The 12312-nt window shown below is 40.1% G+C and overlaps 1 protein-coding gene across 4 annotated transcripts in view; it reads right to left on the reverse strand.

The window, feature by feature from the left end:
• Nucleotides 1-1688: 1688 nt before the first annotated feature.
• The window catches only part of LOC141574614 (ankyrin repeat domain-containing protein 26-like), a 55943-nt gene continuing 45319 nt past the window's right edge, over nucleotides 1689-12312 (reverse strand). For 3 of the 4 annotated variants that reach the window (XM_074350041.1, XM_074350040.1, XM_074350043.1), the window contains exons 27-31: nucleotides 10426-10785; nucleotides 9647-9849; nucleotides 7840-8053; nucleotides 3125-3170; nucleotides 1689-1971 (exon numbers count right to left, since the gene is read on the reverse strand). In XM_074350041.1, the coding sequence (XP_074206142.1) occupies nucleotides 1931-1971; nucleotides 3125-3170; nucleotides 7840-8053; nucleotides 9647-9849; nucleotides 10426-10785 (864 nt within the window). In that variant the 3' untranslated portion in view covers nucleotides 1689-1930. The remainder of the gene's footprint in view (nucleotides 1972-3124; nucleotides 3171-7839; nucleotides 8054-9646; nucleotides 9850-10425; nucleotides 10786-12312) is intronic. The other variant, XM_074350042.1, reaches the window with a different exon arrangement.

Consider the following 12312-nt stretch of genomic DNA (forward strand, 5'->3'; position numbering starts at 1 on the left):
CACAAAGGCAGTCTTCTGCTGCCGGGAGCAGTGACCCCACCTCAGCCTGGAAGACACGCAGGTGAGCTTCAGCTCACTGGCTAGTGCTGTAGGAACAGCGGAGTTTGCCATCGACCTCTTCCCTGCAGGCGCGGCAGCGCCCACGCCAGCTGTAACTGAGCACAGCTACCTGTGCTCAGGTTTGTGCTGGGGTGGGGGCGGGGAGCGTCCCTCCACCCTTCTAGGCTCATCTGGCTGGTCTAAGGATTAACCTGACGTGAGGCAGACTAACGCGAGAAAAATAAACAAAAATTGAGTAACATGTGTACTTCCTGTCTTTACCCATGGGAGACAGCCAGGGTAAACGGAGTGAGCTCACCAAGAAGGCTGCAGCCCTCACCTTCAAAGTCATCTTGCTGCAGGCAGCGGTCGGTTACAGAGGTCGGTCACATGGAACGCCCGGAGGCATGAGGTCAGTTAGACAAGGGCTGGAAAGGTGTCACTTTGCTTTAGACGTGGGAGTCATCAGTGACTCGCTGCGTGGGAATGGAGGAAGGGGAAGACACACCAGAGTGGGTGGGGACAGACTGCTGGTGGGGAAGCAGGCAAATCTCTCAGAAGTTTGTCGTCAGAAGTAAGACTGTCTGGTTCAAGTGAGAGGGAAGAAACAGGGAGGTGTTTACAGAGGGGAATTTGAAATCATCACTGAGAAGGAAGAAGATGCAAGTTAATTAAATAAAAGGAGTAGGACTGCTGGGCAGTGCGTGACTTTCTTCAGCAGCACTTAGATGCCTGGGGGAACGTTGAGGAAGAATGAGAATCAGTCTGTTGTGTAGTTGGGAGTTTTGCCAAGTAAGTGCACTGAAAGGACGGAAAAGGGAATAAAGGATCTGGAATAAAGGATCTAAGAAGGAGTTATTAAAGTTTTAGCTCCTGGAAATTGTTGAGAAGGAGAGTATTTCCTTTACCGTCTTACATTCAGTGACTGGGAACCTGCAAATTAAATTGACTAAAGCAGATTACTGTGAGAAAAACATCACGTATGAACACATGCAAGAGTTCACAAAGCAACGGGATTTGAAGGGGTGGCTAGAAGTGGGGGCTTACATACAATCTAACACTTGACAGGAAAAGGAGAAAAGCATTTTCTGAGAAACAAATGACTTCTTGGTGAGAGGGGAGAGCAAGGGCACTTATGGTAGAACGAGTGCATTTAGGAAAGAGAAATGACGCCTTAGGAGAATGTATGGGAGAGATGACAGGTTTGTGACAACGTCCGTTTGCGTCTGGTGCTCAGAACTTGTCTCTAATTTTAAGACTGTTTCCAAAAAGTAAGTAAATAAATAAGAGAAAATGAAAAGCCTGAGGCAGATTTCATTTCTCCATGAGGAAACATCTGTGAATCAGTGTTTAAGGTAACATGCAGAAAGTCTGATGGCACCGTAACGATTGTTGGGATCCATCAGAACATTGAAACAGCCACAGCAGATCCAAACACTGTCTGTCTAAATCTTTAGGTCTATAGACAGTGATTAACACTGGAAAATTCAAAAAAGCTATCAAAACTGCTCAACATCAACGACAAGTTTGGTGGGTGGTTGGGTGCTGTTTAAACAGCTGGCACCCGGGCTCAGTTTGAGTATATAATACTCCAAAGTGCTGGGTTTTATTCCCAAAATCTGCTTAAAAGTCAATGAGATGCAGAAAAATGTGGTTTAAAACACTTCATAAATTTTAATCATGCACATACAATATAAGGATATTTTCCTTTAATAAACATTTTCAGTATCTTACTTAACGGGAACTAACAAAAATGTTAGGCAAACAGCCCAGCAGGTAAAGTGTTTACTATTTATCTTGTAGATCGTACACTTTTTCTTCAAAATCTCCACATGTACTTGACGTGCTTTTGAAACCAGATCTTCACTTAGACTTGACTCGTCCATCAAGCCTACGAGAGTCCGTAGGACTTAGATTGAAGTTCAGTAGTAGCTGGAAAGAAAATGAAAGAATTAGGTTCTTTACTTAAAATACTTCATAGGTAACTAAATGTCAGTTTATTTTTTAAGAAAAGCTGAGACTTTTCTAAGTTTTAAGAATGAAAACTACCTACATACGATTACAACACAAAACACAAGATTACTACTCTAGACTTTGCCCAGGGCTGCACATTCAATTAACTGCTCTTGTGGCTAAGGATCAGAGCGCCTGGTTTTCTCACTTTTCATTCATTTACTCAGCAACCACGTGCTAAGGCACTGTGACAAGCACTGGAACCGCAAGAAGAAGATGACAGAGCCCACCCTGAAAGATCTTGTACCGTAAGCTGGCAAAATAGATGAACAGGCAGTTTCGGTACAGAGACATAAATGCCATGACAGGTATAAAAGAGGGCAGAGTTGGAACACTCAGAAGGGACGTCCAGGTTTGTGTCAATACTGTCCCCTCTTTGGTGGCCGGGACGTGTAAGTAGATACCCGAAGGAGGAGGAGAAAGTGTGGGAGGGAGAGGCAAGAAGCAAACACACAGAGCAGAGGCAGGAGGGGCGCCCGCGGAGCTGGACGCAGTCTGCCCAGCCGCTGGAGCACAGGGGCAGGGCAGGGGAGGAAAGAGATACGGCTGAAGGGTTTGGCAAGAGCCAAATCGATGTGGGTGTTTTTCTTCCAAGCTAAGGAATTTGGGATTTTTCCTGAGGGCAAAAAGTTAACCAGTGACAGAGTGAATGACAGGAAATTCATCCACCAGGTGACAGCTACATGAACCGAGATTGCTTGAGTCTGGGTTTTTGGCCTCAGTCACTACCAGAAACTCGAGAAGCTGATGACCTCCATGCTTTCTGAGAACAGGTCCGTGTGCAGGTGACAGGCCCACGGGGACAGCAGGAGAGGAAGGGCACAGCCAGAAATAGAGAACACAGACTTCTTGAGTTTTTTTTAAAGATATGGATCATGATGTATAAATGAGGAATAAGCATATTTATCATTATGAATGAAATTACGCTTTCACATTTTTCATTAGCTACGTGTAAGAAAAAGATTTAACATGGTATCTGTTATTCAAGCAATAGAAAGTGGTGCCATTTACTGTTTACAGTGTATTTCAGAAATCAATGTCTAAATTTAATTCAGAAATGTTGGCAACATACCTTCTTTTAATTCTCTAGATATACTGTTTATCAGCTTCCTCTGTGTCTGAAATAAGTCAAATATTATTTTTAATGTTTAAGTGAAACAAGAAACACTATCATAGGAATGACAGCTAGCTTATGAAATGTGGCCTTTAAATAATACTTTTAGAGACTTCACTTAACTTGGGGATTGCTTAAATAGAAAAATAATCACATGAATAAAATAAAATAAATTCCTACTTACTTTGATTTTAGATAATAGAGAACACATATCTGTAAGGCTATTTAAATTCCCCTGATGAAGAGCACAGTAAACACTGCCCTGTCGGATACACATAATCTTCAGAGGGCGATGCCCGATCTTATTGGCACAGAGAGTTTCAACAGTTCAAGTCATGTTTCACACTGAATGCATTGCTCTGCGGTTCTTAGAAAAACTGCCCTTTGTAAAAGTTTAGTTTTTTTTAACTTTAATGGATTTTTCCTTAAAATGAGCTTTCTATTCCTGCACTTTTAGAAAACTAACATTTTAAGGTCTGTTCTATGCTAATGTTTTTAGCACAGAATTGTAGATACATAAAATGAAGAAAGGGGTCCTGTTAATGTCAAGTGAAAATTCTACTGGCAAACAAGTTAAGCAAATGTATTTTGCTCTCTGTAGATGGCTAAAATATTTACGTCAGAAAGTCTGCTTGAAGAAAACAAAAGGAGAGGCTAGCGCCAGTTTTCAAAGTTGGTTTCTCATTCACAACTTCCTAGAGCTAGAAACAAGGAAAACAATACCTAATTCTTTAACTGTAACTTTGTTTCCATCCTAGACACTAGGGCCAACTTTTTGAAACTTGACTTAATTAGTTACGTATTTAATTATGAAATGTGTGGGGACACTTCAAACTACAAGTGTCCCCATCTAGAGTGTTCTTTTAAAAACCTTTCTTATAAAAGTCACCCGCTCACTAAACAGGGTCTAAAATAGTACACCAGACATAATAAACACTGTGGTGATAACAGCGACACGAGAGCCGAGGCTTCTGTAAAAGTTAGGTGCAAAGACAAAATTTGGGGCTACCGTTTGCCAGTATTTTCAGAGACTGTTTTCCGTAACACTGTCTGACAAGAGCACTCTAGAGAGGCCTTATGCCATCAACAACATGACAACAGTGCCAGGCGGGTCCTGTGAAGTGAAAAACACCTAGCAGATGAAGGGAGAAGCCTTGACTGAACTAATTTCATATAACCATTAATAAACACTATGCAAAATGTAGATCACACTTTTACATGAGTTGAATGTAAGGTTACTCTTTTCCTCTGCAAAGCTATTTTCCTAAACACGTACTTCTGGGACCTTTATGCTTATTTCTAGGTCCAGATGGTGGAAGTGATCTGAAGTCCAACATTAATAAGGAGAAGGCACCTGCAGTTTTACTTAAACTTTTCCATTTAACAAAAACACAGTAAGATGAGAAAATTATACACAGGAAGACAATGTATCAGCAAGTTTTAATTCTAATGATTTTTAATTAGGAGGATACTCTCGTAACTGGAGGTTTGCAGACTATGTCCCATAGAAATGGAAGGTCCCACTGGGGACACTGCAGGATTGAGGTCAAAACTGAGGTCACAGGCTGGAAGATAATGCTGCCCTCTCTTTCCGAGATCAATCTGATAAAAACAGACTTGCCACACACGTATACACACGTGTTCATTTCCAAAGTGAATATGTTTTCAGGTTATTGATACTTTTAAGTTAAAACTTGGTATCATTCTTATTTTAAATGTTATAAAAATAAGTACAATTCCAGAAATGCAATAAAATCAAGTCATTTAACCACTCTGATTCATCATACTGTTGTAAATAGGTTAATGAAGGAAATGACACTTGTCAGTTTGTAACTGTTAAATACATGTATTTTGTTGCAGACCAAAGAAAGGAGAAAGAATTTGTTGATCAAGGAGCTAAAAAATTCACTACAGAGAAAAAAGTGAATGAAAGAAAAAGAACTGGAAGAAGCTGAGTGACTGGCTTTCAGAAGTTAACACGCTTCCTCATTTGTCCATTCAGACAAAATGAAATGAGGGCAGGAGGGATTCCACAGAGCAGAGAGCTGATACAAGAAACAAGGTTACTGAACTCTGCCTCTGCCTTATGAGAAGTGAGCTTAACTACTGTGATAGTTTGATTAGAATTAAAATTCAGAGTGGATGTGCCCTGCCTTGGAAGCCTACTTTTAAAAGAAACGTGACCAGATTCTGCTGAGACGCAGTGCTGTGTCATGTAAAAAGTTAAAGTCTTAGGAATATTAATCGTTCTAGCTCTGGTGCACTGGTATAATCCCATTTAGAAAAGGGGCTGCTGAACTGAATGGACATTTGAGCAATTTAAAAAGTAGTTAAATGAATCATTAGAAAATGTTTGAAAGTGTCAGTAATACACCAAAAGTCCAAAATCAGTGAGTGTAAAATTTAGTCTTCCTATTTAAAATAGATTTGAAGGACATTTATTAACTATTGTGGCCATGCTTCATGTTAGGCACACCAACACTTAAAAACTCTTGAACAAAAAAAAGTCTTTAAAACAGAGAAATTTTGTCTGTCATAATACTGTCTGGAATCAATTTTTAAGTTTTCAGTTCTCAGAAAAAAAATTCTATGTGCAAGAAAATCTAACAGTGATGTATCTGCTCAGGCTAATTTTAACTTTTTGTATTTTATAGTAATATAATTAAATAACACAATTGAGTAAAACTGTAAAATTGCTTCTGATATGTAGGACAAAACATCCCAGAAATAAACTAGAATGTGAAATCTGAGGGTACAAACTAGCAAAGCAGATATGGGGTCCATCTGTTACCACTACAACAATGTCAAGGGACAAAGCTGTACTTCATGCAGCAGTAAGAGAGGCAATAAACCCAAGTGTTATCAACTGGAAAAAACTTGCTTCGACCACCAGCACGACTAAAATCACAGACGTACAGCAATACTTCTGTCAAGTTAGAAAAAAATGCGGAGTAAGCTGGAACTTCACAGTAGGAACAGTCCAAAGTGTTTAAGCCTTGCAAATAAAGGAGAATGTTACATTCAATCCCAATGCCATTTTTGACATTTTGCAAAAGCTGTGGAAGTCTGTTTGGTTAAGCCCCATGCAAAAATCCATCCCTTCCTGTCATTTTAAACAGTATGTGCACAGCTCTCATAGCATTACTTTATGTTTTCCCAGCAGAAATAATTATATCCCTAGCAATTCTAGAAGGCACCTTCTTTCTCTGAGTCTAAGAAATCTGTAAGCAGTAACTGTACAATACCTCCTGTGAGGCGCCCGGTAGTGCTGAGGGAGACGCGTCTCTGCACCCGGACAGAGCGGGGCTTGTTAATCTCCCTGCTAAACCTAGCATGGTTCGGCCCCACGGCCCCACAGAAGAACTACGTGTACCTTGGAACTACAACACTGAGTTTAAGCTAAATTATTTTCCTGTGTACCTAGAAGTACTAAAACATAGACACCTCTTTCCTCCAAAAACATTAAAGGAAACACCTGTCCTCAGGAGATCTCTCTTGCACTGCTTTTGCACTCACACTCTTTCACCATCATCCTCTAAAGTGACACACTCGTGATTTTTTGGTGACAACTAATGAAAACATTTCGAGTTTGCATCATGCTTAGCCACTGACGGAAGTGTTAAGCATGCATTTTTCTTTTTAACACCACGCAGTCCGGTTTCATGACTCTGAAGTACTTAGACTCAATTTACCCACAACACTGTCTATGAATCCTGAGCTTTTTTCTTCTTTGATTTATTATGACATGAAGCCAAGTGAGAAAAAGCAGGTTGAGACCTCACTCAACAAGGGCCCGTGCTACCCTTCTCTGCATCAAGATCATGAAAACACCATCAAACCATAAACCCACACGCACCGATTTCAATGGCTATTTTAACAACGATACACAATGAAAACTGGTTGTAATTTAAAGACTCCCTACCATGGCCACCTCGGTATTCCTGCAGGTGAGGGCAAGACAGAGACATAAGTGAACTTCATTTTAAATATTTAAATATTTGCTTTACTTGACTACATATTAAGAAATGTTCTACAATCGCTCAGTAAGACATTTCATAACAATTAAAATAACAATGCTGTAAGTAAAATAGCAATTAAGAATGTACTCTTACAGAAGAAAATGATAAAAATTTTAAACTTAAAAACAGAACTTAATGTTTTTAGTGTTACAAGTTTATTGAATTCATAAAAAGAATTTACCTTGGATTCCTTTAAATAAAAAACATCCGTATGTGGTTAAGTATCTCGATGCCAATCATTTACTTATGCTTAGGGGTAGAAAAACTGGGGTGCAGCAAAACTTGAAAATGACTATGAACCAATGCCAAACCGAAATCAATCAGAAACTAAGCCAAACATTGGAAAGTGTATCTCTAGTTATTAGGCAATAACACTTAATTTCTAAAGTAGAATTTAAAATGGAGCTTTTTAAGAAATTTAAAATTTTGTCACTTTAGTTGCATTTATTGAATAAAGTTAATGACAGATATCTCTTGAAAATGACAAGTCCTGGGACTTTAAAAAATAAAATTTGTCTCTTTCATTTGCACAATTAATTATGGCTTTTACTTAGTGTGCGTAAGTCAAATAAAAAACTCAGAATTTCATCAAATTAAAAACAAGAATTATATCAGAAATCTGAAACCCAAGAGAAAGAAGATAACATAACTAACCTTGAACAGAGCGCTCATGCTAGTTGTAGGGTGTGAAAAATTCCTTAAGTTCCTTCTTCGAGTGAGACTCCTTTTGGGCTCCACGCTAGTACTAGAACTTTCAGCAGAAGGCGGTCTGTCAACAGGCCGTGCGGGAACAGAGCCGAGGAAAGAACTCTTGTGCTGTTTCTCCAGCTGAAGCTCAGTGCTCACTGCTGCCAGCCTCTCATTAGCCCTGCGAGGATCGCAAAGCACAGATTTCATTCATTTCGTTTTTTTCCTAAGTGATGTGTATTTCTAAAGTTGCTATAACAGTAAACAGATTGTCCCATTAAACTGTTTTGACACCAAAAAATACGTCAGCACAGACCTACTGTAAACAATTACAGTTTAAAACTGTCCTAAAGAAGGACGTATGGGCCTTAACTAACAAGTACTTCAAAGTGGGGAGTCAGAGATGGAGACGCCCCCACAGAGGATCCCCGCTGCCTTCTGCACTGGCTGCACCTAGACATACTCACCCTCAGGAAACCAGTTCAGAAATAAAAAATAAACCATCCCTCAAAGCCATTTTCAAGCATTTGCTTTCACCCCCCTTATATACACATTTCACGCATTACCTGGGAGAAATTAAGCATGCGGCACTGAGGAACAGTTTAGGGCCACCACCTCTGGGGGGCAGCAGGCGGCAGAGTCGATGGTGGGAAAGAACAATGACAGTGCCAGGGGCAATTTCAAGTATCCCCCAATGTCCCAAAGCTCACTTTGTTACTTCGCTTTTACCAGAGGCCTACATCAGCACCTGTTTTCCACAACCAGAAGAAAAACCTCAAGCGGATTTTCACTGCCATAAAAAAAAAAAAAAAAAAAAAAAAAAAAAAAAAGCCAGCATAGCACTGGGTGCTTGTTTTAGCCCGAGCCATCAGTGGGGCAGTGAGCACCCCGAGCAGCGAGAGGGGCCCCACCGAGCTCCTTCCCCGGAACCACACTCAGTGTCCCGGCATCACGCCGCCACGGCTTTGGACTGTGTCTGTGAGCGCCTGTGCTTTATGCATATTTATTTTACGCTTCCACCAGCAAGACGTGTCCTAAGGTAACTGCCTCTTTGCTTTACACCGACAACTTTCATAGGAACGCTCTACTTTTGGACTGCGCGGAGACCTGTAGCTCATAACACTGCTACTCAGGCACCAGAGGTGGGACCTGCCCTTTCTGTCTTCCACACATCCCCTCGGGCAGGCCACCATATACTTTTTAGCCACTTTGTGAACCACTATACTGCCCTTCACCCCGATGTGAATTTCCCCGTTCCCCAAGCATGCCTTCACATAGTGGAGACAAACTTAGAAGGATACAGTACTTCGTCTCAGGGTGCCCACGAGCGGTGACACCAAGTATCACAATCAAGAAAGTAAATTCACCAAAAACCAGAATGGGGCCCCTTGGGTTTAAGTTGTACTCTTCCAAAACACAGTTAATTTTAAACTCATTAACATTTCTATTTATGGGAATTCTAACTAGAAATTTTGTGATAATATAGCTGTCTAAATTACAAAGTTTGCAAAACCCCTAGCTTAAAGACTAGACCAGGTTAAATATATGCAAGTATAAAAAATAAAGTCATGTAAAAGCAACAAAAGCCAGGGAGATGCAAACTGCCCTGGACTGACATTTTAAAGAGCTCATTTACTAAACCATTTCCCAAAATTACACTGTCTAGTCAGCTTTCACTTGCTACTCACCTCACGAACCTGGCTCAATAAAAATTATGCCTTAGAGGCAAGTTAATGACCTAAATTATTTTCTATAATTCTACGTTTTGACTTACGAGTTTAGCTGATTTGCCAATGACACTCTATTTTTTAGCTCTTCCAGGTACAGCTGCCTGTATTCTTCCAATTCTTTTTCATTAGAATCAAACTGAAAAGTCTTACTTTTCAGTTCCGTTTCCAGAACTTTAACTCTGTGTTCCACTTGACTTACTGAAGCACGTTTATACTCTCTTAAGTCTTCTTGAGATGCTGCTTGGGCCTACAGTAAATTAAAAGGATACAATTTTAAAAATACTTACAACCTGAGTAATTACAGTATATTTGTTCCCTTTAGTTTTGAGTCAGTGATTCAGAAAGCAATTTTAAGTGTGAAAAAAAAGCTAAGCTTTAAAATACTTATCATCGATGTCAAGTGAATTAAATCTGAATTATGAAGTTAAAGTTGAATCACTCTTATATTAGTACTCATGTAATGTGATCAAAGAATAATAGGATCAATCTAAACTTTTAAAAATTGAACAATACAACCTAGAAGTAATCCAAGAATGTGGCATAGTATTTACATCACAATATGTGCTTTTCCTCCTAGTGGTCTTGACTTACACCAATTGGTCTTAAAAATGATTGTCTAGTGAGAGTTGTTCTGAAAGATCAATTTAGTGATAGTAATGATGGAAACTGAATTATTTAAAGGGAGTAACAAATGCGGCCTTCCTTCCAGAAATCCACAAAACAAACTGCTATATGGGAAGTAGAGGAAACACGTAAAATGTACACATCCGAACTGTCATTCTCAGCGAAGTGAGTTAGAGCACGCTACAGATCAATGCTTCACCTGTAAAAACTGGCTGATTTCTTTCAATTTTTCTGCAATATGCTGTCTTGCTTGTTCTTCAGTCTCCTGTCTGTACTGCAGGACTTGACTGAGTTCTTTCAGTATTTCCACATCCCATCTTGCTCGCTCCTCAGTCTCCCGTTTGTACTGCTCCACTGGACTGCGTTCCACTGCATTCATTTCCAGGTGACGCCTGAGGTGCACTACTTCTTCTTCCAACTGCTTTGTCTCCTCCTCCAGTGTGTCAGATTTCTTTTGCAATTCTTTCATAAATAACTCCTTTAGAAAACGTTGAGTTTCTGCACTCAGATGGAGGAGTACTGAAGATGCAGATTTCACTTTTGCTGGAAGATCAGCATTCTGCATGAAGAAGATAAAATTGTTTGGTAATGAGGTTAGCAGACTGAGAACAGCCTAACTCTAACCCAGCATCAAAGGTTGAAATAAATTCAGCTACAATAAAATGGTATCTGCCTTGTGGAATGGAGAAACTCAGATTACTCAGAAAATCAAGAAAAAAGTTCAAACCACCAAGAGTCACAAAAATATACTGTTTACTGTCATCACCTTTGTTATACATTTGTACTTGAGTTCACACTCTTTTCTGTAATTGTTTCATGTCTTTCCTACATAAAATGACTATAAGGCACCTCTTAGTAGAAAGTCTCTTACCCCTTCCTCCCCCAAGTCTTAACTCTCCATGCTTTTTAAAGTTTTAGGGAGATCATACTGAGTTACTTAGGGCTGAATAAATGCCTCCCAAAACAAGACTTTGAAAAAAAGACTGCAACTAATACATCTTGCAAATATGGGTTCTAATGCCATAAGCCTTTCTCTGAACCACAAATATTTTATGCTTGTTTGAATTGCATTCCAAGGAGCAATGAATGATTCACAGAGTTAAGGAGAAATCCATCTCCTAGTGTAGTGGTTTAGTAAGGTGATCCATGTATTTTTCTAAACAAATAAACAAAAAAGCCTTAATTCTTGTAATCCTTTGTGGCTCTCCACAAAACAAGAGAACATACTCAGCAAAAACAAACAGAAAAACTTGCTGGAATTTCAGTGACACTGACTTGGGAAGAACTACTTTCCTTCAGATAGAAGGATTATTTGGTAAGACAAGATAGGCGGAGATGCTGGTTGTAAAACATCTCTACAAATTCCTTGACACTTCCCCTGTGAAATTCCCTCCCCTGAAGTATGTACTGGCCTCAGTCAACTGGTTTCTAGGGGACAGAATGTGGGGACACTGCTGTGTGATTTCTAAGGCTAAATGGCTTCTGACTTTCACTCCATAGGGACGCTCACCCTTAGAACCCAGCCACCACATTGTGAAGCCCAGGCCACCTACTGAGTCTTTGTACACGCAGCTGTCCCAGCTGATGACCCCAGGGGATGTCCTTAACCAAAGCCAGCTCCAACTTCCAGATACGAGCATGAACAAGCCTTTAGATTATTCTAGTGCCCGCTTGATGCCAAGTGGAGAAGAAACAAGCTGGCTCCACTGAGCCTTGTCTAAACACAGACTTGTGAACCAAGCAAATGCTGTTTTGAGTCACCAGGTTTTGAGGCAGTTTATTATATAAATCATTAGCAATAAATAACTGGCACAGATATTAAAAATGGGGCACAGCCATTAAAAAAGAACCCAAAATGTGGGGATGCCTTTGAACCTGGAGGTAGGTGAAACCTGAACAGATGTAGAGAAGACTAAGAGTGAAAATCCAAAGTGTCCACGAGGCTGTTAGTGGAAGCCTGAGGGCCCTTGAAGGGCTGAGAGTGACGGCTTCTAGGCCAGGGAAGAAAATGACGCTAAAACCGGAGGAAACGGGACTCTTGCTACCGAACAGCTGAAAGTAAAATTGATGAGAGAGATATGCCAAA

The sequence above is a fragment of the Camelus bactrianus genome, chromosome 22 (genome assembly GCF_048773025.1).
Source record: "Camelus bactrianus isolate YW-2024 breed Bactrian camel chromosome 22, ASM4877302v1, whole genome shotgun sequence".
NCBI classification, from domain to species: Eukaryota; Metazoa; Chordata; class Mammalia; order Artiodactyla; family Camelidae; genus Camelus; species Camelus bactrianus.